Here is a 26,911-nt window from a genome sequence, read left to right on the forward strand (position 1 = left end):
GATAGGGAAAGGTGGGGGGGGGAGCTAAAAAAAAAAAAAAAAAGTTCCTCCAATGCCGTTCCGATTTCGGAGCATCCTTGGAGGGAACAGGGAAAGCCATTGGGGCTCGGCGCGCGCGAGGTGTGCACTCTCTTGCGCGTGCCAACCCCGGATTTCATAACATGCGCGCGACAGCGCGTGCATGTTATAAAATTGGGTGTACGTTTGTGCGCGCCAGGTAGCGCGCACAAATGTACCCCACGCGTGTTAGAATTAAAATCAGCCCCATTGTGTGTAGCCTGCTCCCAGAGATGAGGTTACTTACAATTTTTTCTGTGTTTTTCTTTGAGATATCACTAGTGTGCTGCCTGTCACATAACACATGCTGAATTTTTATTCATAGAATTTGTTGCTTAGTGCAGCATTTCCCAACCAGTGTGCCATGGCATTCTGGTGTGCCTTCAATCCTGATCAGGTGTTCCATGAAAAAGTCACCACTGCCTGATACTCAGATCCAGACCGGCATCTGGGATCTGCTCTCAGCACCTTGCAGCAAAAAGAGACACCAACAATGGCTCTTAGATATATAGGGGCTTCTTTCTGAGAACACGTGTAATCATGGATGCTGCCTCTTCCTAGCTAGACCATGAGCTTCAGAGTGTGGTAATGGGCAACATGCAGGGCATTGATAGCTGGGCCACACTTTATGGAATGTGGCGCACACAGCACCACCTCCATCTTCTCCACCCTGAGCCTTCTCTTCAGAGTCCTTCAAGCCACTATCTTACCACCCACCCACCCCTGGAGGCATGAGATTGGGAGTGAATATACTGAGCACTGGATGTAACTCGCATTGAGGGACCGATGCAATATAGTGCATGCGTTCAGCCTAGCGCACAGCTGGACATGCGTTTTGGATGCGCTAGAATAACTTCTGATGCAGTAATGGGATTAGCACGTCCAAAACACGTGTCCAAACAAGCATGCAGCTAATAGCGCTCATCACATGTAAATGCCATGTTAGCTGTTAGCTACTACCCTGATTCAAATCACCGTGCACCTAACGTGCACTTTTTAACACTGAAAACTTTATGCCTGCCCTGGAGTAGGTGTAAAGTCTTGCCATGCATGAAGGGCTCAGCTTAAAAACAAAACATACTGCTTTTCTGTGGTTCCTCCTACTTAGTATTGTCGCAATACTAAGTAGGAGGAACTGCAGAAAGCAGCACCATACAAAATTTAAAAACGTCTGAAAAAAAAAATTTCTGGGCACACAAGTAGTATAATGGGTACACGATCAATCAAACTGATTGACAGGTGAGATAAGGATGACAGCAGCCAATCAGCGTTCACTTCCGGTCTAAGCCCCGCCCACGCCCCGCCCACGCCCCATAGAAGTGAATGGGGGCGTAGCCACGCCCCCTCCCGCCCTCTACCACGCCCCCAACCACACCCCTTCTGCCACAGGCCCCACCCCTTCCGCAGCAATCAGCGTTCACTTCCGGTCTAAGCCCCGCCCACTCCCCATAGAAGTGAATGGGGGCGTAGCCATGCCCCCAGGCCCCACCCCTTCCGCCACAGGCCCCACCCCTTCCGCCCCGGCCCCACCCCTTCCGCCCCTGGCCCCCGCCCCAGACCCCGCCCAGACCCCATCGATGCTCCTCCCCTCCCAATAGAAGTGAATGGGGAGCCCCTCCCACACCCCACCCCCAAACCGCCCCCCCATGATGTCACGGATGACCCCGCCCACACCCCAACCCCAAGCCACACCCCCCTGTGACATAGCGGGTATGACATCACCGGAAGTCCACCCCACACCGCCCCCCAAAAACACACCCCCTAAAACGTCATCAGAAAGGGTCCTGTCGCTTTTTTAATGATGTCAGTATTAATGGACTCTGGTTTTTTTGGATGATTTCACCGGAAGTACAATACAAAAGTCCCGAAATATGCGCTCCTAGAACCTCCTGATGCCTTTTAATGATGTCGGAGCCGGTAGTATGCTTTTAGGAGGCAGGAAAACTGCAGGAAATATGCTTTTTTTCTAGCCACTCTGTTTTTAAAAAACCAAACAAAATACAAGCTGATAGGAGGCAGAAAAACAGTGGCTCGTTCTGTTGACAAGGATTTGGTTTTTTTTTTTAAAACAAGTGATTGAAGCTACCGGTGGTGAATTGCATGAACTGCAGGATCAAACTTTGCAAAAGACAGGTTTTTTTTTTTCCAAAAGACTAGGGACCGGGTAGTATAAAGGGTACGCTGTCACTCAAACCCCCAAGCCAAACCCCCCAGTGATGTCACCAGAAGCCCAAGCCCACCCCTCCAAGCCCTTGCTGTAGATAGGCATGCCCCAATAAAAAAAGTTACCAGAGAGCAGGCAGGAAACTGTGACTCATTCTGTACACAGAGACAGGGAGAATCCAACACCCCTTCCCTCCGCCCCCTCTGCCTCAAGCCGGCCTTCCCCCAGACCTAAATCTGAGCAGAGGATAATTGAAAGCAGTGGGGGGTGTAGGTTTGCAATGGTGAAACACAAGGCTTTAGTTTTGTTTTAAAAAAAACAGACTTCTGTATTTTACAGCCATATAAAAAACAAGAATGCACCAGCGGATCTTAAAGAAAATTTATAATGAGCCAGGAAATACCGGCAGTTTTGGCGGTATAACACCTCTTTTGCAGGCAGCTAAAGCATGTATGCCGTCTGTGACCAAGAAACAAGTGATTGATTGGCTTACAGAACAAGATGCTTATTCTTTACACAAACCTGCTAGGGTACGATTTAAAAGAAATAAAACCATAGTGTCAGATATAGATTGGCAATGGCAGGCAGATTTGGTTGATATGACAGCCTTGTCTGGTTATAACAGAGGCTACAAATACATTTTGACGGTGATAGATGTTTTGTCAAAATACGCATGGGCTGTGACCCTAAAAACAAAAACAGGTCGTGAAGTGGCAGAGGCCTTTGAAAATATATTTAAAGGTGGTCGTGTTCCCAACAAAATACAAACAGACAGAGGTAAAGAGTTTTTAAACAGATCTGTGAAGAGTTTGTTAAAATACAGGGGCATTCAGCATTTTGTGACCAACAACGATGTTAAGGCAGCAGTTGTGGAGAGATTTAACAGGACTTTAAAATCCAAAATGTGGCGATACTTTACAGCGCGCAACACTTTTCGCTATGAAGATGTGCTTCCGGCTTTTATGAACAGTTACAATCGCAGTTTTCACAGAACAATACAGGCCCGCCCCATCGATGTAACAATCTCAAACTCACTGCGGTTCTGGAAAGTAATCTACGGCAATAACAACAAACATGAAACTGCTAAGCCTTTTTTAAAAAAGGGGGATCATGTTAGACTGTCAAAAACTAAAGGGAAATTTGAAAAAGGTTATGAACAAACATGGACAGATGAGATATTTATAATTACTGACGTCCTAAGCAGGGGACAGAAAACAGTGTACAAGATACAAGATTATGGTGAGGAAACCATTCAAGGTTCTTTTTATCCTGAAGAATTACAGAAAGTCAGCCCTCAACAGGACAGAATATACCGCGTTGATAAGGTTCTAAAGGTAAAAGGGAGAGGTAAGAACAAGCAGTGCTTTGTGAAATGGCGAGGATGGCCTGAAAAATTTAACAGCTGGATAAAAGCATCAGAGATTCAAAACATTTGATTTGAAAAGGCCTTGTCTCATAAAAAGAAAAAAATGAATGAAGGGGGATTTTACGTAACGCTGCCTAGTAACGCCTCTGTGAGAATATTTCCACAAAACAACAGCTCTAATTTCACCACACAATTAGCTAGACCTTTGGACCTACAGGGCCCGTGGGAAGTGGGTCTGGTGGAAATACAGTACCCGAACACATGGGATAATATTAAAGAAGACCATAAATATGTTGTCACCACTGGTGAAGGAAGCACAGAGCATCACTTTGTTGTACGAAGAGGGTATTATGCAACCGTTCAAAACCTGACGGATCAAATGAACCACGACATGAACAGTGTCCTCAAAGCCATGGCACCACGAATCATCTATGACCCCAATATCCGAAGAATCAAATTAAAATCAGAGGACAAAGCAGTAATTTCTGCAGGGGGTGACTTAGCGACCATTTTGGGGCTAGAAGCTAAAACGAATACGAACCGCTCGCTATTTCCAACGGATATCACAGGAGGGTTTAATACCCTATACCTGTATACGGATATTGTAGAGCACCAGCTGGTGGGAGACCATTTTGTGCAGCTGCTTCGTTGTGTTCCCACTAAAGGGGGTAAGGACGAGTTTATCACCTTCACTTATGATAAACCGCATTATGTTCCTGTGAACAAGCAGCACATAGACACCATAACATTTGAAATAAAGACGGACCAGAACCAACACGTCTCATTTCGCTATGGGAAAGTGATCCTTAAGCTACACCTGCGACACCGGAAAACTATTTTTTAAAATGGTTGTGGTTAAATACTATGGGGACCCTGGCGCATACAGAAATTACTATGCAGCACAGGCCGGTGAAGGCCTTTCGGGGTATTACGGTGCTCCGGTCATGTACGGGGCTGGGATAGGCGGAATTTTTCGTAGTCTCTTTAGAAAAGCAATACCTCTTTTGAGAAGGGGTTTTGAGATTGTTAAACCTCATGTGAAAAGTGCAGCAAAAAACATCGCCAAAGATGTTATGGGCCGTGTCACAACGGCGGTTCTGCATAAAATGAACAATAACACAGAGCAGGAGGGGTCAGGATTAGTGGTTATTAGAAGAGCTGTTAAAAGAAAGAGAACCAATCAACAGGGGCCTCCTGAACCTTTTAAAACAAAGAAGACCAAACGTGCCAAGTCTCAAAAGACTAACCGCAAGGGGAAGAAGAGAAACCTCTCCGCCAAGAAGCAAGATATATTCTAAAAACTATGGCTTTTGTACATCAGGGGTCTGAAGAATGTTTGAAATCAGAACTGGATCTGTTTCAACTGGCCCCCACACAAACCAGCATAGAAAAAAGTGTTTATGTGGAGATTCCGCCATTATCTGCCTTGTCAGAAACAGCCCCTTTAGATTTTTATATAGCCGGACATGGCGAGGATTACCTGGATTTGAACAACACGTTGCTGTACCTGACCTGCAAAATCGTGAACGAAGATGGGTCCGATCTTGAAGTAGGGGCCAGAGTAGCTCTCGTGAACTATCCAATAGCCTCTATTTTTAGCCAGCTGGATGTCACTCTCGGAGATAGACTCATTAGTCAGAGCAACAACTGTTACCCTTACAGAGCCCTCATAGAACTGTTTCTCAATTACGGCGAGGGTCCTCTCAAAACACAGTTTACAAGCGGCCTATTTTATAAAGACACAGCCGGAAACCATGAAGTGAGAGACGTGGGATCGCGTAATAAAGGTTTTACCGAAAGAGCTGTTTTTACAGCCGCTAGCCATAAAGTAGAGCTTCTGGGACATTTACATAGCGATCTGTTTTTTCAAGAAAAGCTGCTCATAAATGGCGTGGATGTGAAAATTAAACTAACGCGGAACAAAGATACGTTCTGCTTAATGAGCGGAGATGCCAACGAAAGGTACAAACTCATTATTTTATCTGCAGCCCTCTTTGTAAGGAGAGTGAAAGTGTCACCGGGAGTGCGCTTGGGGCATGCAGAAGCGCTGCTGAGAGCTAATGTCAAGTACGCCGTGGACCGTGTAAGTCTGAAAGTCTTTAGCATACCGGCTGGCGCCCATGTGACTAACCAGGAAAACCTCTTTTTGGGACAATTACCCAAAATTATCGTATTGGGCTTTGTGGATAATGACGCTTTCAGCGGTAATTACTCTAAAAACCCCTTCAATTTTAAACATTACGATATTAACTTTGCTGCGCTGTATGTGGATGGTGAGCAAGTCCCAGGGAAACCTCTCCAGCCGGATTTCGATAACGGCTGTTGTATCAGAGAATACATGCAGCTGGTTCAAGCAACGGGTAAACATTTGAAAGACAGTGCTCTCTTGATTGATCGTCAAGAGTTTTACCAAGGTTATACCTTGCTGGCCTTTGACCTATCACCCGACCAAGAGTGCACGGACCACTACTCTTTGATTAAAACCGGTAATCTGCGGGCTGAAATCCGTTTTGCCATCGCTTTGCCACACACGGTGAATATGATTGTGTATGGTGTCTTTGACAACGTGATAGAAATTAACCACAGAAGGAACGTCCTTTTTGATTATCTATGATGATGAACACCGTACAGATCTACCGTATTTTAAAGAAGGATCCGTATGTTACAAAATCTTTTGTAGACGTCCTACCCAGTGACTGGCTGTCTGATGTACAAATAGAAAGGAAACCTGCAAGCTTGGTGGTAAATACCCACCCCCACGACCTTCCTGGAGAACACTGGCTAGCAATATACGTGACTGAAAACGGCACAGGAGAATTTTTTGATTCCTACGGGCAACAGCCTGATAGTTTGTTCTTCCCTAACAGTATTATGAACTTTTTCAATAAACATTGTGAGGATGTTTTATACAGCAGCAAACAGCTGCAACACCCTGTATCTACAACCTGCGGTAACCATTGTGTGTTTTTCCTACATCAACGTTGTAAAGGGCTTTCTTTTGAAAATATTTTAAAACTGTATTCCGAAGAACCGTTGCAAAATGACAAAATGGTTTTACAATTTGTAAAAAACAACAAACAGAGAACATGTTGTATGTCTAAATCTTTTCGCTGTCTGTTTCATACCCCCCAGGTGTGTGTACCGTACCAAGAACATTGTACTAATCCTAAATAAAAACAATCTCTCTTGAGAGTTTTTGAAAAACAAACCAAACGTCTATAGTCTATATTTTAAAAAAGCCTTTTTTTTATTTGAAAAGATATAATTACACCTTCAACCATCTGTTTGTATCAAGTACTTTACGTCTTTTACGGGGGAGGGGGTCTTTGCACTTTACAGTCTTTGTGTACATTTCAGCAGTTGTCGCTGAAGGATTTTCCTTGAGCTGTACCAGCAGATCCCTGTTGGCTGGATTACCCATGACGGTGGAGGGCATGTTTAATTCTGCCAGGGTTTGCATGAACTCTCCCCAACCTTTGGGTATCCTCCGATGTGAAAGAGCACGGGTCTGTGTAGCTCCACGAATCAGGTCTAATAGGTTAGAGCCACTTACAGGTCTTCCCTTGTATACAAAAGTCCCATTACTCTCCCAGGATGCAATGTCCTTATTCTTTGACAGTTTATTGAGCAGTATTTCTGCATTTTTTCTACGGTGCATGCTGATGCTGTTTAACACTTCCTGCAGGATGGGGTCTGGGGGGCTTTTGTGCTCTAGAAATGCAGAGGTTGCTGTATCATCCTGTGGGGGTAGATACAGATTTATTCTTTCTTTTTCCATTTCTCCGTGTCTGTTAAGCACCAGATAGCGCTGTAGCACTTCTGAATAGCGTTTGGCTTTCTCATATTCAGACATACCAGAACTTTGAAGTATACCTTTCATTTCTTCATCGAGTCTTTGAACAGCTGTGGTTCTAATATTTTCCTCATGAACTGAAGGGCTTCTCAAATGGTCAAGTTGTTGACTAGACACTAAATACATTTTTTCTGTGTGCTGCATTAGTATTTTAGCTCAAAAGCCCCGTGATGAGTGGTAGCGCGAATCCTAGCAGAGGCCCGATAAACCCCTCTGACTGTTTGACCAGCTTCTTTTTTTTCTTAAGTGTTATTCTTTTATCACCCAAAATCCTTATGGCTTGACGTTTCCTTTTCAAGATGTTTATCTGCTGTTGTGATAAAGGAACATTACCTCTCAGAGTGTTTAGTGCGATCTCCGCTATGGCCCCCACTAAATCGTTAGAAGCGGCCTTTAGGATAGCTTTTCTCCGTTGCGGAGAGGCTTGAACTAAAAGTTTTAAAAGGGCTAGGTTCCGCTTTAAGCGAGCAGACATGATCTCTGGGACACACACAAAACAAATATGTGGGGGAGAATATATATTCACTTCTTTTTATGGAGGGGTTGTGTTTTTTCACAATATACAGTGGTCCATTCTGGTGGAAAGATGTTTGTCCTCAATCTGTAACGCTCAGGGGTCGTAGCATTTAAATCCACGATGAGATATCCATATGGCTTTCTGGTGGCATCCTCAAAGGCTTCTAAAAAGAAGCGTGACTTACCGGGGTACATCTGTCTGGCTAAAATAGCGATTTGCAACTTGTCTCTAGGATTCTTAAAGAGCACCATATATTTGGTATTTAAGGCTATAGTTCTGCTTGTTTTGCCTTGACAGAAGACATTTTGTACAATATATATAATACTCAGATTTCTGTGATGCACGTATTGTGTGAAGGCTTTCTCGATTTCATCACTTTTACAAGCAGAAGCCATCAAATCGTCTATAATAACCATATTTATTTTATTGGTTGGAAACAGTTGATCATCATTAAAAGTATCAGGCAAAGAATCCATAAAGGTAATAAAAGGATATTTACACAGCATTTCTTTATACAAAGGTTGCCAGCAACTATAACACCATACAATATTATCAGGCATGTCAGTCAACACACGTCCAGCGTGATCTAGCAGGTTTTTAACAAAGAAGCTTTTGCCGCTATTTGACGGTCCGGCTAAAATACACGAAAATGGGTGCCTCCAGCGCACATCCACAAATTCAGTATCCATAAGGCAGCGTATTAAAACCCTCTTTTATCACCCTTTTTTCGTATACGACCCTTTGTGTTTTCTTAAGTAGGCCGGTCTCTATCGCCCAGGTCTTTTTGTTTCTAATGATCCCAGATTGTTGTATCTGTATCTTTTTAGGACTCTTGTCCACGGCGTCAGTTTTATAGTCAAAGACGAGGTCTTTCAAATTAGTGAAATTGATCTTTTTACAATTTTCTACATTTAACGTAAACCCCTTCACTTTCATACAGGTCTTTCCGCTGGATAGTTTGTAGCCATATGTTTTGGGCCCAGCCGATACAAACTCTGTGATATGCTCGTCTGCGGGTATCTCGCTCGTCAACTGTCCTAAATAATCTCCCAAAGGGGGATCGCTGGCACCCTCACGACTCACAAATATCACAGAGTCTGTATCGTGGTACAGACAACGTTCTTGCAAACTGTCAAGCAGTTTGTACAGTTCTAAACGAGCATAAGCAGTTGTGAAACAGGCAATGAAGATGTTTGTATTACCTGACAATATGCTGCGGTCTTTTGAATGCTTCCATGTCACACAGGCTGTTTCATCATCAATAAAATCGCATGATGAAACATCATATTCGGGTGAAAACAAATACTTATACAGATCGTCAGGATCTCTCACAATACTTGTAACAGGTAGGTTTGTTCTTTGACCAAACTTCCCCCACAAAGAGTTTAAGAAAAGCTTGGCAATTTGACGCTTTGCGGGGTTTATACTAACCTGTTCAGGCCTTAAAACTACACCTTCTTTTTTGTAAAAATCAGATATATACATGTTTTGTTTTTCTACATCGGTACACCACTGAGGGTAACCAGAGGCCTCCTGTTTTTGACGGAGATGCATTTTTATGTATTCAGAAAACAGGCTGACAGATTTACATTCAAAGTGCCATATTTCACATATTTCAGCAACCACATACCCTTTTGCAACAGCCTCATTCATCTCCACAGTGCACCAAGTCCCTACGAGGGCTCTCTCCTCATCCGTGTGGTTGCACATATCCTGCAGACTGTTGTCAGCGCATGTGCGGCACAGTGGGAACATGAGCTTACCGCTCACACGGACCGGTAATACTGGGAAAAAGATCTTTCGTGGTGGATACACTTTGGCTTTAACAAGCCCAAAATAGTCTGAGAGGGGACCAAAGCTGTCATAAATGATTTGCGGGTGGCCAACAGGGTATTCCTTGGTTTTATTGACAAAGGGGTAGAGGCTGGTAAAATCATAGTAATGTATTTTTTCATCAGCCCTGGCTTTATAGTACAAACATGTAGCATTGGTTCTACCACCAAAGAGGGCATCTCTGGGTACTAGCTGCTGCGGCAGGCCTGATTTAACCAGAAAGTCTGCACAATCCCTGATATTTTCTTTCACCATTCTCTTCCATTCGTGTTCCCACAAGCTTATGACCTTAAACCCTCTTCTTTTCAGGAAATCTGCTTTGATTTGTGTTTTGTAATTGAGAAAACCAAAGGTTGTAGCCGTTAAGGGGTTCTGGTCTTTATCGTTATAACAGCTCGGACAACCGTGGAAAAAACAGCCGTTAAATTCAAAAGCTGTTGGTACCCCATCAATAAGTGCATAACCGTCAAGAAAATAGGGACCCACCTGCTTTTCACCCCCCCTTTAGAGCATGGGTGATCTGTATTTGCTCTGTGGCCTCTGTATACATCAGCCACTGTATAGAGGGTGTTGAATATCTCTTTGTGTGTCTGTGATAGTTGTCTGGAGGGACGAGTGCCACGGTCTTGGGTTCTAAGAACATAAACCTGTACATAGCCATGCACACAGATGCCAGTGTTATATATTGGAAGGGGTCTATACACCTTTTCACAGTTTTAGATCCACCATCCTGCTCTACAACCACCTCTCTCTCTGTCAAAGCCATGATTTCATTTCTGTATAAGACACAAGCTTGCCTCAGAATGTTCACATCCTGTTGGCAATAATAGGCCAGCTCCTTTTGTAAATCAAAGGTGTTATTTTGATTGTCCCTGTACCATTTTAAAAACTCCTCTCTTTCTCCAGACATCATATACCCATCTCCATAATACTCAACACCGGGCATAGGTCCCACATAATTTTGATTAACCCTGGTGTTAAAAAAATGCGGGAAATAACCCTTACAGCCTTGAAACCCCAGGGCTTGCGGAAGCTTGCTAAGCTTCATGGGCAGGAAATTTAAAGAGTCTTTAAACCGTATACCCAGGGGTTCTATCGTGATTTCTAAGAGCTTAGCACCCTGAGCTAACAAGCGCACATCCATCTTTTCCTTTAGCAGCTCTCTAACTACAAAATAACCATCATAGCCTTTAGAATTATGCGCTATGAAGGTGTATCCTTTGAACTTTTTGTCACAAAAAATCTTAACAAACTTAGAAATACTCTCAAGACCTTTGAACTCCCAGTTTCTTGTGTTGTTTAAATCTGTTGCATATATATAATTTGGAACGTGAAAGCCTGTTTCCTGAACACATTCACAATCATAAAATATATATTTTTCAGATATTTGTGCATGATCAATAGGGGGCATAAAACACAAATGCTTGTCACCAGCGATCAAGGGCTCAGAACAAAGCTTACATTGTCTGACCCGGCATTTATGTTTTTTATCAACATACGATTCACATTTTTTGCACAGTATTTTAAGCAAACACTCAACTTCTTTTTTTAAAGCCAGAACTGTATGCCTTTCTAAACACTCTTGAGAACGACAATACAGCCTGCATTTCGGACATCTCTGTTGTACCCCGATATTGTCTACACACATTGCTGTTAAACAGAGACGGCACCATAATGTACAATTATGATCGTGACTATATGGTTTCTGGCAAAAATGACAGAAGTTTCGCTCCCCATAGAGCTTTTTTACATCTAAGATTCCATAAAAATGGTCATCATGTAGCAATATAAATACAGTTTTCTGGAATTCAGGTCTGTCCTTTGTCTTAAAACACCCCCATTCTTTTGTATAAAGCACAACTCTTATGTTTATACCCAAATGTTGTTCAAATGTTGAGACATCATCTAGCATGACCTTTTTATGTTCTGACCACCCTAGCTCTGTGTGCAGTTTTTTAGCACGGTCTAATAGCTCTGCATCTGTGAGCTTTGTTGGTGACATGAGCGCTGTAACACTCCCTGCAAAACATAGTTTATTATCTGTGTTGTTCAAGTCTATTAAATGCCTTCTCTTTTTATGTATGATTTGACTGTACAGAATAGACCTTAAAACCCTTCGTGACCCGCCCCCTCTGTTCCTTATAACAAGAATGACTATGCGGAATGTCTCACCAAACTGTATCTCTCTATAACTCTGCAGGAGTTTACTAACTTGATCTAAGAAATCATCAGCGTTCAAATCCTGAGGGTTTAACTTTCCCGAATACAAAGAATTATGAAAACCTGTAGAATGTAAATGAATCTGTATATAATCATGGGGGGACACGTTATGGCTTATTTCATTTAGAACATGCTGTATGCCTTGTCTCACAACATTTTGCGCATCTATGAAAGAATCTATTCTATCTAAATTAATAAAACGAAATTCCTCTGAATAAAGCACGCCATTAAATTTTTCTAAATCACGGTTCCACCTTCTCACAAAATGCACAAAATTAACCGGTTCATTTTCTACAGCTGCATTTTCAGAGGTCTCTGGTATACAATTATTTACCAACCCCCCTGAAACATTGTCATCGGTACAATTATCTAAGAACATGCTTTCACATTCTTTCTCTACTTCCACCCTGTGCACAGGTCTGTTGCTGTCTCTCTCATCTTTTCTTTCGGAAATAGGCTTTTTTGCAGTCTTTTCACGGTCTAAAATTAAAAAATAATAATAATAATTAACATGGGTGGGCTCATACTTTTTTTTGCAATATTTTAAGAAGAATTTTTCTTAAAACTATAACAGTATAGATTCTTACTTTTTTGTTTATCTCTCGATTTTTTGTACGGTCTTTCGTCAGATTTCTTTGGCATATGCTGCTCATGGTCTGTTATGTAAAAAAAAAACAAAAAAATGGTAATACCTTTTCTTTTACACAGTTGTGAACTAATTGTTGTTTTACCCGTACAGATATAAAAAAAATACTTCTTACCTTCAACTGCATCTTCAGACTCCTTTCTCTTTCTTTTGGAAACAGTTTTGTTTGCACCATTTTCACATTCTAAAAATTACAAAATAAAATAAAAAACACAGGGTCACACACACTTTTGATGTCTTTGTAAATAGATCTCTGCTTCGTTGACTGTTATGAAGGAAAAAAAGAGAGACATTTGGGAGGGTCATAGACATTAAGGAAAACCTATTTCTCACCATTATTTGCATTGCTGTCAGAAATGCCTTGTTGATCTATTTTTTTTTTCTCTAAGGCATTACTGCAGCCAGGCTGTTCTTCTTCTATGTTCAAATGTGTGTCTGATTTTGCAATATTTTCCTGTTCTAATGATAAAACAGACAAACACTGTTTTTACTACTGTTTTTTTTAAAAATCATATCTAAAAATATACATTAAAACTATTAACCCACCTTTTAATTGTCTTTTTCTTCTACGTTTAGTAAGTGACATTTTATTAATAAACACAGGCTTCTGCCTTTCTTTGTTTGAAGAATCCATTTCTGTTTCAAACTCCAGACTGCTGAATCTTTTCTGGTCACCGGCTATACCCTTTTATCACCAGCATTAGGTGGGGCGTAACCACCAACAAACCTCAAAACCTGTGTATTGAAACCAAAAAAAAAAAAAGCTACCTGGCCTCTCTGTCATGTGATGGACATCTTATAGAATAAGATTGTTCTCTTGCTTGGGTTATCATTTACAGGGCTTTTTGAATGTATTATCAATATCTCTTTAGATCTGAAGCCCATTCACAAAACTATAGTATGTTGAACCTTTTTTTTTTGTGATTTAATGTTTGCTGACCATTGTTTTTCCCTGATTAGTTTATGTGTCCCAGACAACTATCCACACATACCTCATTACAATATACATCCCCCCTTTTGTTCATGAAAGGTAGTGTGTTACCAGCGCCCTCTTAGGTCTTGGGGCACTTTACAAAAAAAAAATTGGTCTCTCTTGAATGTCTTGTCATTCTGGTCTTTTTTTTTTCCCTTCCAAATATTGTCTCATTCTGATTAGATTAACCATTTACAGATCTTGGATCCAGACAACTTCCCCCCCACACATAGCTCATAGCAATATACATTCCTTAGTTAATGAAATAGTTGCTGTATCAAACATTTTACAGCCTGTGCATTGATATCAAAGAGACTTAATAAAACCATAAGATATCCCCCCTAAAAACTTCCATATCACCTTAAAGCACAATTGACACATTTTGTTAATTCTGATATATTTATTAGTTGTTTTTATTAACTAACTTATACACATGGCAAAATTTGTTAAAATATTACAAAGTATTTCATTGTCAATACATACTTCTGAAATACAGACAAGAAAAAACAAAGACTGCTTTATTATACATTTTTAAAAAAGGACTGGTGTTTTCTACCATAGATGATGGCATTTATATATTTTATCATTAAAATCTCATCTGTAGGTTTAAGCAAACTGTTTAGTTTTTGAACAGGATTTTCAGCAGTTTTCACACTGTGTATAAGATATATGATCAGATTCATATCGTCATTGTTTAGGCTTAATACACCTCGTTTATATGCAGCTAATACCACAAGATTCAAAACACGTTCTAGGCACAACCTGTTACAAGCGGTCCTTAATTGTTCCTGTGTGTCAGAGGCAGTCCAATAAACGCAACTATGATCATCCTGACTCGGATCGTCGAGAACACAGCCTTCGCAATTTTCATACCGTATGCCAGACAGACATTTTTTAAGAATACTATAGACAGCCACCCTTACGATCGATCTAAATGTTGTTTTTCGAAAAACTCCATGCACCGGCGGTGGTTTTGGGAATCCTATATAGCTCCACCAGCTGAAATCGTGCACATCTTCAGGATTGTTGTTTTTTTTTTTGATCACATGTATCTGGTTCTTTTATATTTGGACAGAAGCAGCAAATACAGTTCATTTTGATACCTGGTGTGTCTCCATATTCTTCTGTTTGTAAAGATCCTTCATTTTCCTATAAAACATAATGTAAAACATTAAATTAAAACCTCTTCTAAACAAACTCTCTATTATAGATAGCTCCCAAACACGCCACCCCTAAAATGCATCATTAGAAGGAAAGAGATTTTTTCTTACCTTACACTCAAGCTTTTCCAACAAATAATCTGCTTCGGCATCCAGAGCAGCTTTGTGCAGCTCTAAATCTTCAGAATCTAAAGCATTTTCATTGATCAAGTTTGGATCCTGCGAATCAAAAAGCTTTTGCCCCAACGGAAGTTCATCAAAATCTGGGTCAGTGCTTCCTCCTTCTTCTTCTGCCCTCCGCTTTCGTTTATGGCTCCTCTTTAGTTTTGGCTGTTGAACGATTTTCATTTCAAGACGCTTAGGTGTTTCATATACGGCCATTTTCAGGAACAATTACAACAACTCTGCTTGAAGATTGTTCTCACGTGATCACTATCACATGCTTATTTCTATATCCGGTCTTGCAAGTTTGGGCGTGTCTAACAGAGAGGGGAGGAGGGAAGGGTTGTGGGGGAGAATACAGAAGTCTGTTTTTTTTAAAACAAAACTCCACATCAGACACTATGGTTTTATTTCTTTTAAATCGTACCCTAGCAGGTTTGTGTAAAGAATAAGCATCTTGTTCTGTAAGCCAATCAATCACTTGTTTCTTGGTCACAGACGGCATACATGCTTTAGCTGCCTGCAAAAGAGGTGTTATACCGCCAAAACTGCCGGTATTTCCTGGCTCATTATAAATTTTCTTTAAGATCTGCTGGTGCATTCTTGTTTTTTATATGGCTGTAAAATACAGAAGTCTTGTTTTTTTTAAAACAAAACTAAAGCCTTGTGTTTCACCATTGCAAACCTACACCCCCCACTGCTTTCAATTATCCTCTGCTCAGATTTAGGTCTGGGGGAAGGCCGGCTTGAGGCAGAGGGGGCGGAGGGAAGGGGTGTTGGATTCTCCCTGTCTCTGTGTACAGAATGAGTCACAGTTTCCTGCCTGCTCTCTGGTAACTTTTTTTATTGGGGCATGCCTATCTACAGCAAGGGCTTGGAGGGGTGGGCTTGGGCTTCTGGTGACATCACTGGGGGGTTTGGCTTGGGGGTTTGAGTGACAGCATACCCTTTATACTACCCGGTCCCTAGTCTTTTGGAAAAAAAAAAACCTGTCTTTTGCAAAGTTTGATCCTGCAGTTCATGCAATTCACCACCGGTAGCTTCAATCACTTGTTTTAAAAAAAAAACCAAATCCTTGTCAACAGAACGAGCCACTGTTTTTCTGCCTCCTATCAGCTTGTATTTTGTTTGGTTTTTTAAAAACAGAGTGGCTAGAAAAAAAGCATATTTCCTGCAGTTTTCCTGCCTCCTAAAAGCATACTACCGGCTCCGACATCATTAAAAGGCATCAGGAGGTTCTAGGAGCGCATATTTCGGGACTTTTGTATTGTACTTCCGGTGAAATCATCCAAAACAGCCAGAGTCCATTAATACTGACATCATTAAAAAAGCGACAGGACCCTTTCTGATGACGTTTTAGGGGGTGTGTTTTTGGGGGGCGGTGTGGGGTGGACTTCCGGTGATGTCATACCCGCTACGTCACAGGGGTGTGTGGCTTGGGGTTGGGGTGTGGGCGGGGTCATCCGTGACATCATGGGGGGGCGGTTTGGGGGTGGGGTGTGGGAGGGGCTCCCCATTCACTTCTATTGGGAGGGGAGGAGCATCGATGGGGTCTGGGCGGGGTCTGGGGCAGGGGCCAGGGGCGGAAGGGGTGGGGCCGGGGCAGAAGGGGTGGGGCCTGGGGGCGTGGGAGGGGCGGGATGGGGCATGGCTACGCCCCCATTCACTTCTATGGGGAGTGGGCGGGGCTTAGACCGGAAGTGAACGCTGATTGGACTGCAGAAGGGGTGGGGCCTGTGGCGGAAGGGGTGTGGTTGGGGGCGTGGTAGAGGGCGGGAGGGGGCATGGCTACGCCCCCATTCACTTCTATGGGGCGTGGGCGGGGCTTAGACCGGAAGTGAACGCTGATTGGCTGCTGTCATCCTTATCTCACCTGTCAATCAGTTTGATTGATCGTGTACCCATTATACTACTACTCACACAATATACATGCTCCAGACTGTGTATGTTGTGCTGGTCAATTAGCTGCCATGGGAAAAAACAGACACTCATATTGAGTGTCTGTTTTCCTAACCCACACACAGCATACATCTCCCGGGTACCCAATGCCAAGGATGCGCTAGAGAAGCACAATTTCCCCTAGAGTGTCCTTTTTTTTTAACACGGCAGTTTATTAGCATATTGCATCACGTGCCCAGGAGAGGTGAATGGGCAAGCATTAGGAAAATGGGCGCTCAACACAAGTGCCCATTTTAGCACGTCTATATTGCATCGGCCTGTCAGTGTTGAGAGCAGCAGTAGTGAAGGAAACGTGACAGCCGCATGCTGCAGCCCAGATAACTGATTCCACTGCCTGTGCCATTCTGATTTCTCCCTTATCCTGTACTTGAATATAGAGGGAGCTGGTCCATCATGATGGGTCCATATGTATTTCTGTCTTCTCTCCTCCTTTGTTTTAAAATTTGGAACAGAGACTAGTGAGGCTTTCAGTAGCTGCGTAATTCTTCTTTTGCCATACATGTCTTGTCCACACTGCCTGCTTTCATGGAGGTTGGTGTGCCTACTTAACATTTTTGTTAATGTAGATGTTGAGTTTGATAAAGGTTGGGGAAACACTGCCTTATTGTGAATAGTTAATAGTCCAAGGATGTTCTTACTCTTTTTGTGTAGACAAATTGATGGTAATGGCCTAAAGGTAGATTTACTTGATGCTATTTATTACCATATTCTGCTTTATTGATATTTGATGTCTGTAATAGCTTCAAAGAATAAAGTTGTGTTTTTATTGCCCTGTAATAAGATTATTGCATTCTGAAATATCCTTGACCAACATAAATTTTAAAGTATGTTTAGTAAGCAGATCTCCACATGACTTGCTTTCATAAGCCTCTTCTCAGTCCTCAACGTCTACAGTAAGATATATCTGAAAAGTAAAAAAAAAAAAATGCAAGAAACAGATTTTAGTATAGTGTGACATACAAATAAAGGGCAAAAAAGCAAGTTTATAGGTAAGACATTTTTAATTGAATTAACTAAATAAATTTGACTAGTTTTCAACAGCTGTGCTTCTTTAATTAGGGTAGTGATTTTGTAGGAGTCCATTTTTACAGGCTTTATTCTATTTTCACTATGCTGCCCAAATAATGAGTATGAAATTAAAACAAACTCTGTCCCCCCTCCCTTGTTTTTTTGCGGGGGGGGGGGGGGGTGGGTTTACCTCTTCCTTTATTTGATTTGCAACTACTAAGGGATTTTTCCCTATCTTGTATCCCCTACACCCAACATACCTAGTCCGGTGATTATAGTGATCATCCTGGGCCAGGGCCATATACTAGGGCAGGGGTGGTCAACTCTGGTCCTCGAGAGCCACAAACAGGCCAAGTTTTCAAGATATCTACAATGAATTTGCATGAGATAGATTTGCATACACTGCCTCCATTATATGAAAATCTAGGGCTCTTTCTGAACACTACAACCATGGGCCCTAAATTTGGCCAAGTATCATCCTTAAGAAATGATGATAAATAGATGGGAGACACTATTTGTCTTAAGCTGAGATGTACTCAAAATGATGTGGTCCTTTTGCCTAATAGACTCTCCTATATAAATTTCATAGAAATATGGCAACAGACAAGTTATAGGGGATTTCTTTTCATTGGCCTAACTTAATGCATTTGTGACCAGCTTTTAGGGGCTGCTCTCACTTCATCTGGTTTGCACAGATGTTAAAAGAATATAGAAGTAAATTATAGCTTGATTACAATGGTGGTTGTTTTTAAAGATGTAAAAGCATGGTTGGCAGGTGGGTAAAACAGCAGAATTTACAGATTATATATTCCCTGTTATGTCTTATGTTTCATCAATTAAATTTTGAATATTTTATATTCAAGGGTCATTTTGAAGTTCACTTTTAGTATCCTTATTGTAGGAATGTCTGAAAAAGGGACTTCTATAGTGTCTAAGCCTCATGTTATACAAAATCTTTATTTAGTGGTTCATAAAAAGATAATTTACTAAAATCAATTGGAAGTGAAAGGGTGTAAACAGTATGGGATTTATCTTCTAGTTGGGATCCTGCCTTGTACTTGTGACATTAATTGGCCACAGCTAGAAACAATGCTAGGCTTAATGGACCTGTGGTCTGACCTAGCATTGTTTTCCAGTTTTTATGTTTTGGTTTTTTTTTTTGTCTGAATTTTTCTACTTTTGGAGGTGTTCATATGCACACTGGCAGAATGAGAAATTACTACTTACTTGATGATTTCCTTTTCTTTAGGACAGTCAAATGAATCCAGAACAAATGGGTTACGCACCTCTACCAGCAGATGGGAACTGAGCAAACTGACATCACAGTAACATCAGCCTGCCAGTACTCTCTTCAAAAGCAACTGTGGACAAACTAGCAAAACGTGATTAAAAACAGATAATCATTTCAATACTCAGCCAACAGGCAACACTGAGCTCAGACAAGAATATATTAACACTAGTCTAGGGACTGGACTAACACCAGTAATCCCTCTAACACATAGCTATGCAGAAGAGTCATAATACAATTATTTGGCAGCCAAGGGAGGGAAGCTGGATTCATCTGACTGTCCTAAAGAAAAGGAAATTATCAGTTAAGTAGTAATTTCTCATTTCTTAGCATCCAGATAGATGAATCCAGAACCTCAGCCTGACTTCAGTGCCAGGAAAAATAGTGGAAAGTGTTCTAAACATCAAAATCACAGAACATATAGAAAGACATGGTTTAATGGAACAAAGTCAGCATGGCTTTACCCAGGGCAAGTCTTGCCTCACAAATCTGCTTCACTTTTTTAAGGAGTTAATAAACACGTGGATAAAGGTGAACCGGTAGATGTAGTATACTTGGGTTTTCAGAAGGCGTTTGACAAAGTTCCTCATGAGAGGCTTCTAGGAAAAGTAAAAAGTCATGGGATAGGTGGCGATGTCCTTTCGTGGATTGCAAACTGGCTAAAAGACAGGAAACAGAGTAGGATTAAATGGACTATTTTCTCAGTGGAAGGGAGTGGACAGTGGAGTGCCTCAGGGATCTGTATTGGGACTCTTACTTTTCAATATATTTATAAATGATCTGGAAAGAAATAAGACGAGTGAGATAATCAAATTTGCAGATGACACAAAATTGTTCAGAGTAGTTAAATCACAAGCAGATTGTGATAAATTGCAGGAAGACCTTGTGAGGCTGGAAAATTGGGCATCCAAATGGCAGATGAAATTTAATGTGGATAAGTGCAAGGTGATGCATATAGGGAAAAATAACCCATGCTATAATTACACAATGTTGGGTTTCATATTAGGTGCTACAACCCAAGAAAGAGATCTAGGCGTCATAGTGGATAACACATTGAAATCGTCTGTTCAGTGTGCTGTGGCAGTCAAAAAAGCAAACAGAATGTGGGAATTATTAGAAAGGGAATGGTGAATAAAACGGAAAATGTCATAATTCCTCTGTATCCGCTCCATGGTGAGACTGCACCTTGAATACTGTGTACAATTCTGGTCGCCATATCTCAAAAAAGATATAATTGCGATGGAGAAGGTACAGAGAAGGGCTACCAAAATGATAAGGGGAATGGAACAGCTCCCCTATGAGGAAAGACTAAAGCGGTTAGGACTTTTCAGCTTGGAGAAGAGTCGGCTGAGCATTTTCAAGATCTGGGAAATCACAACTGGCAGTTAATCACTATGAAAGGACCATAGCATAGTCCTTACGGTTCTTATCCTGGTGGGTTTTCACCATCCTCTAGAGTCAGGGTTGGTGGTGTCATCCATGCTATTTGGATGTCTGTCAGGCGGTCCTGTTGCCTATCTAGGTGTATCCCAGCACTTAACAGTTGGTCCAGGCAAGGTTCCCACCTGCGACTCCCTTGGGAGCATTGGGCAGGGCTGAGGACTGCACCTGAAGAAACATTTGCAATCCCTGGAAAAATTCTACCCATGAAAATGTAAAAGTATCCATACCAAAACCAGGAAGTACCTGAGGTGTACTCACTGAGCTACCTTTTCCTGCTGAAGAACCAGTTAGGGGAGTTCCAAAATCAGGTGCCCCACCTGACATGTCTTTATCCAACTAGGAAAAACCAGGCTTAGTGAAATCAGAGGAAGATAATTTTCCCTTAGCCTCCAAACAGTCTGGCACAAGTTAGCAGGCACTCCAAGCTGAGAAGCCCAAATATGATAGGCAGTGCAAAAATAAAGGCACTTAGGTTTCTTAGGTATAGGTGCCATTAGGCCGATAGAGCCTAATGGCACCAAAGGTGTGCATCCAGCTGATTTTTTTTTTTTTTTAATTTAAATTTTTTTTTAAGGCGTCCAAAAAATCTAGGCATCCAAAATATTAGGCGTCCAAGACTTAAGTGTTTCACACCTAGATGTCCAAATAAGTAGGAATCTAAAACTTAGGAGTCCCTAGGATAGGCGCTGCAAAAAACATAAGTGCACAGCAGCGTTCAACTTATGGCCACACGCTTACCTGTATGCACTAAAGTTGCCGCTTAACTTGGACATACAAAAAAACAAGGCCCGACTAAGCGTCCAAAAAATGGATGCACAGCTAGACGCACACACTGAACTGACAAACCTGTTGAGGACAGCTTTTAGCGCGCAAAATGCCGTTGAGGCCTACCACACGGCGTGCAGCAAAAAACCCTCAGAGCGGGGCCTAGTTTACAGAGGGTAGTTAATCTGCCAGGCTGCCCATGTCCCTCGACCTCCCACGGAACGGGAGTAAAGTCGGTATGGCGTGCCGAGCATGGAGACCGGAGTAAGGAGGAAACCCTACAACTAAAACACATTCGTTCTCTGTATTTATTATTATTTTAAGCTTTTAAAACTTACCTGAGCTCAGCCCTACCTGGCTGAGTACAGAGACGGTCTCCCACTGCAGGGAGAGAGCTGTCACCACCACTTTCTGCTTCCTGCACCTGCTGCCTTTCAGCTGCTTAAGCAGCTAAGTCCACACCGGCTGAAAAAACCAGCTACCGGACCAAGACATTCATCTGAGAGACCATGGAAATCACCTCAGGAATTCTCAACTGGGGGAGAGACCATTTGGTATCACCGCAGGAGAGCAGGACGGAATTTATTTTTTTTATTTCTCCTTTTTTTTTTTTTTCCCCCAAATTGAAGCAGTCCCCACTAGAAAAATGCACGGAGACGGAGAATACTGGCAGGCTGATGACACTGCAGGATGTATATACTGTGTTGTAAGTTTGCTCCATCTCCATCTGCTGGTAGAAGTGCATAACCCTCTTATTCTGGATTCATCTGACTGGACACTAAGAAACCTGTGTTTTTGTCTGATCTCCAGACTGCTCTCTAGTTCTGGCAGGTGTAGGCTGCAGGATTGAAAGTTTTTAGCAATGAAGGGATTAGAGATGAGAGATGAGATTTGGTCGCAGGGGGCTGAAAGGGGGGGGGGGGGTAAGATTGGGAGAGGAATAATGGATTGCAGGTCAAGGGAACTAGGAGGAATTGGCGGACGTGAATGCAGTTTTGTATCACGCTCCTAATGTGCACTTTTTCAGCTTGTTAAGAATAGAGAAATGTCAGGGGGTTTTTTGTTTTATTTTTTTGTAGGGGTAGGGAAGGTTTTGCAAAATCTTTTATTAGCATTTTAATGTCAAGATATGTCTTTTGTATTTTAAATTTTCCTATATGAAGAAATTTTGCTGCTTTCACACTGGGGAATGTTGCTTTGGCATCTATTGGAGAGCTGTAGTGCATGCATTTGTGAACTTCAGTTAATCAGCTTTACTGACAAGCACATTCTGTGCTTCCTATTTGAGACTTCAAAGGATAAATATATCAGTTTTACAAATATTCCTTTTCTTGTTTCAGGAACATGGACACCTTTTAATCCAGCAACTGTCAGATCTGTTGTAGGTAATAAAGCTTTTGCAAATTTTAAAATGTAATCTATATGCTGATCCTTTTTATTCCTTATGCAGCTTTTTCAAAATTCTGGGCTAAAGTACTTGTTGTTTGATAGGATTAACTAGCAGCTGAATCTGTCTGGCATGCTAAAAGTACCATAATAACTGGAAGTCCTAATGAAAATGCAGGCATTTACTGGAAGGCTTCATGGGAATCTAGGAGACTGGATGTGTGGCTAACAATAATATTGGTAGCTATTTAGATTATTGCAAAGCTTTGTGGGTAGTCATGGGAAGGAAATAGTGCTGAGTGTGAACTAAATAAGGAAATCTTTAATGTTAATTTGCCCAAGATGTTAGTATACAAAGGAAGATGACAAAAACTGTCTTGGATAAGAAAACAGTCCTTACAAAGGGTCACGCTCTGTGGCTGGCAGCTGTGATGTAATTCCTGTAATGTGAACAGGAATAACTAGGCCAAACTGAGATGGTTGATCTTTTTCTTCCATCATTTATAATGTCACATTATTTGCAGGTTTTCTTTGAGAAAATTAATTTAAAAAGATTTGAATTTAAAATTTCAATTATTTCTAGTTTTGAGTTTACTGTTCTTTGCAGTAACTTAAAGTGTATATGTATATATACACTTTGTAAACAAAGACTTCTCTGAAACAAGAAAGTACAAATTGGGATGTCAGTGAAGAAATCCACAAATATAAGGGGAGCAAGATGAGAAAATCAACATACAATATAACATACAAAAGGAACAAAAAGTAGATAAATTTTAAAAGAGCAGACTATACCAAAGCTATGACTAAATTAAAATACAATTTATATTAACATTGATCACTCTAAAACATATCCAAATTAAATAAACTGATCTCACTTAAAGATAAATTGTGACCTGTTGTCTCAGTGGCAGTGCACAGCACCTTGCCATACTGATGATTTTCAGGTCAGTCTCCGAATTGGGTTCTATGCTCTATGGCAGAGCTTTCCAAACTTTTCATGTTGGTGACACACTTTTTAGACAAACATAATTTCGGGACACAGTAATTCAGTCTACTAGCAAACCAGAGGTTAAAGGTTAAACGAACAAAATGTATTTCGACAATTTATGTATGTTTCCTTAAATATATACATAATAAAATGTTTCACGACACAACCTATCTTGTGAAAATCTTTCATTTATATTAAAAATATATAATATTCCAAGATTAATGTTGTTGTTATAATTTATGAGTAACAATAATAAAACAAAGTTATTGTGTTATTCAATTTACCTCTTTAATGAGATATATGAGCTTGATGGGATGAGCACAGCTTTTGAATATTTGGTGTTAATAAGAAAGTCCAAAGGGTCTTCTGCGTAATTTTAAAAAGCTGGCCAGTTTCACACTATAAAATTATTTGATAGCCTCATTCAACTAATTCTATATGGCTATGAGAGTGAAGACTGGAATTTATAGGAAGGGACAGAATGTCAATATAAATCCTGCACCTCCAGTTCTGTAACTCTGTGCATCCACTGAAATTCCCCCAAACAATGGAGCTTGAATGTTTCCCTTACAGCTCATCATACTAAAGATGTTTTCAAATTCTGGTGTCACCTCACAGTAACAGCAGCACAAACACCTTCCACTGCCAGGCACATTGTGAACGAAAATAAAACCTCGCAAAAAAAAAAAAAGACACTCAAAATCTATACTGCAATCCCATCATAACATAACAGTAATAACACCAAGGACTCAAACAACAATAACCCTACCTGTGAAAAAGCAAGGGTAAATATTATACTGGGTCCTAGAATACCAATACACCACCTACTGAGGAAACAAAACAAACCCGATTGCTATAGATCCCTATGCTAGTGAATTTCTCATCATGGTCACACACACAGAGCAGAGACAGACCCTCACCAAATACAGAATACAAAATAAAGGAGCACAAATTAGACAAATCCTGAAATGGAAACCCCAAGAAGCCAGACTCTGTGTATTAATAATGGAAAAACAGAACCACCATTCCTCATAAAACAAATAAAATCAAGAAACATAAAGCATCAGTTATAATAGTAAACCATACTAATAAAAGAATATTTTAAAACTACTGATAAATAGAATTTCTATTCATTAAAATCATGAACATTTTTTACAATTTCCTAAACACCAATAAAATATTTCAAAACAGCACATATATCAAATAACACCCAATAATTAAAACTAATAAGGATTTTAAAAAGCCCCTGCTGTCCATACGTGGGAGCTCTTGATTTCCAGTCACCCTGATATTGTCAAGGATTAGGAGGTTATCCTCTCTCTCACACATACTCACATTTCCATTCTCTCTCACACATATACTGTCACATACATACACATTCATGCTCTTATACCCACCATAACCTCTCGCTCTCACAGACACTGACACACTCTCAAGCTCTAAGACACTCTCTCTCCCTCCACACACACACCCCCACACAAACTCTTACTCTCCTGGATTTTCTCATACATACTCTGTCTGGCTCCCTCACATACACACAAACACACACACCCAGGCAAGCTCCCAGTCATTCTCACACACTGAAACTGACCCCCAGGCAGGCTTCCATTCAATTTCACACCACTCCCTCAGGCATGCACACATTCATTCTCACACACACAGACCCCCAGGCAGGCACCAATTCATTCTCACACACACATACACCACACACAGGCCGGCACCTATTCTCACACATACAAACCCCAGGAAGACACCCATACATTCTCATACACAGATACACCCTCAGGCAGGCACACACTCTAAAGGCAAACCCCCTCTCTTTCTTTTGCCAGCAACCTCGGAGCCTCTCTCATTCCTCTGCTGCCACTGTCACTGCTGCCGCATGGCTATTGGGGAGGCGCTGATTGCTGCTATTGGCACTGAAGCCCATTCTGCTGCCTCCTCTGTGCAGGCCCCGTGGGTTTCCACTTCCTCCATGTTGATCTCCTACATTGTGAAATCAGCATAGAGAAAGTGCTACTCTTGCACATTACCAAAGATTACATGTGCCAATCAGTAAAAAGTAATTTATTTCTTTTTTTTTTACCTTTGCTGTCTGATCTTAGTTTTCTAATCGGTTGGTCACAGGCTTTTTTGTTCCACCTCCCCTTTCTTATTTTTTTGCCAATTCCTTTCATATTGTCTTTTTTTCTATTTCTTTTCTCTCCATCTATCTTCTTCCCTCAAACATTCAGTCAGGTTCTCATTCTCACATGCTTTCTCTCTCTCACACACTCACAGGCTCTCTCTCATACAATCATTCATACAGTCTCTCTCTTGCACATGCTGTCTGACTCTCACACACCCAGGCTCTTTCTCACACCCACATGTTGTCTTGCTCAAGCACAGGCTCTCACTGTCACATGCTCTCTCTCATACAATCATTCATACACAGTCTCTCTCTTGCACATGCTGTCTGACTCTCACACACCCAGGCTCTCTCTCACTCCCACATGCTGTCTTGCTCAAGCACAGACTCTCACTGTCACATGCTGTCTCTCTCACACACACACACACACACACACACAGGCTCTCTCACATGCTGTCTCTGCAAACATTCAGGTCCTCACTCCCACACACAATCTCTCAACTCACCTCATTCACGCACACAATCTCTCAACTCAGCTCACAGACGCACACAATCGCTCAACTCAGCTCACAGACGCACACAATCGCTCAAGTCACCTCACACACGCACTCTACGGGCCCTCAGCCTCTCTCTTACCTCTGGGCCTCCTCTTCATGGGTCGCTGCAGGATGGGCTCTGCAGCGGCCCTGATCTTCTCGGGCCGATCCGCGGTGGGGACCCTGCATCCAGCCTCCTCCTCTTCTTACCCGCTGCAACAACGCTGCTGCTCCTCTTCTGCACGCGGCTGACGCTCCTCCCCCTTTCTGCCCGTGTGGCTCCGGCAACATTTTTCTTCCGGGGCCGCATGGGCAGGAAGGAGGCGGAGCACCTGCACGTTTAGACGTGCCCTTTTTCTTCGGGCCGTGGTGACGTGAACTCACCACGGCCATGCCGATCTTCCTGCTGTGTGTCCGCGGCACACAGCACAGCGATTCTTTACTGCTCAGCCGCCAGTG

General features: G+C 41.7%; 1 protein-coding gene across 2 annotated transcripts in view; it reads left to right on the forward strand.

The window, feature by feature from the left end:
- PDCD6 (programmed cell death 6) overlaps positions 1 to 26,911 on the forward strand; it is a 257,393-nt gene that overhangs the window by 93,762 nt on the left and 136,720 nt on the right. For both annotated transcript variants that reach the window (XM_029589920.1, XM_029589921.1), the window contains exon 3: positions 22,755 to 22,799. In XM_029589920.1, the coding sequence (XP_029445780.1) occupies positions 22,755 to 22,799 (45 nt within the window). The remainder of the gene's footprint in view (positions 1 to 22,754; positions 22,800 to 26,911) is intronic.

Source organism: Rhinatrema bivittatum, chromosome 2 (genome assembly GCF_901001135.1).
Source record: "Rhinatrema bivittatum chromosome 2, aRhiBiv1.1, whole genome shotgun sequence".
Taxonomy (NCBI): Eukaryota; Metazoa; Chordata; class Amphibia; order Gymnophiona; family Rhinatrematidae; genus Rhinatrema; species Rhinatrema bivittatum.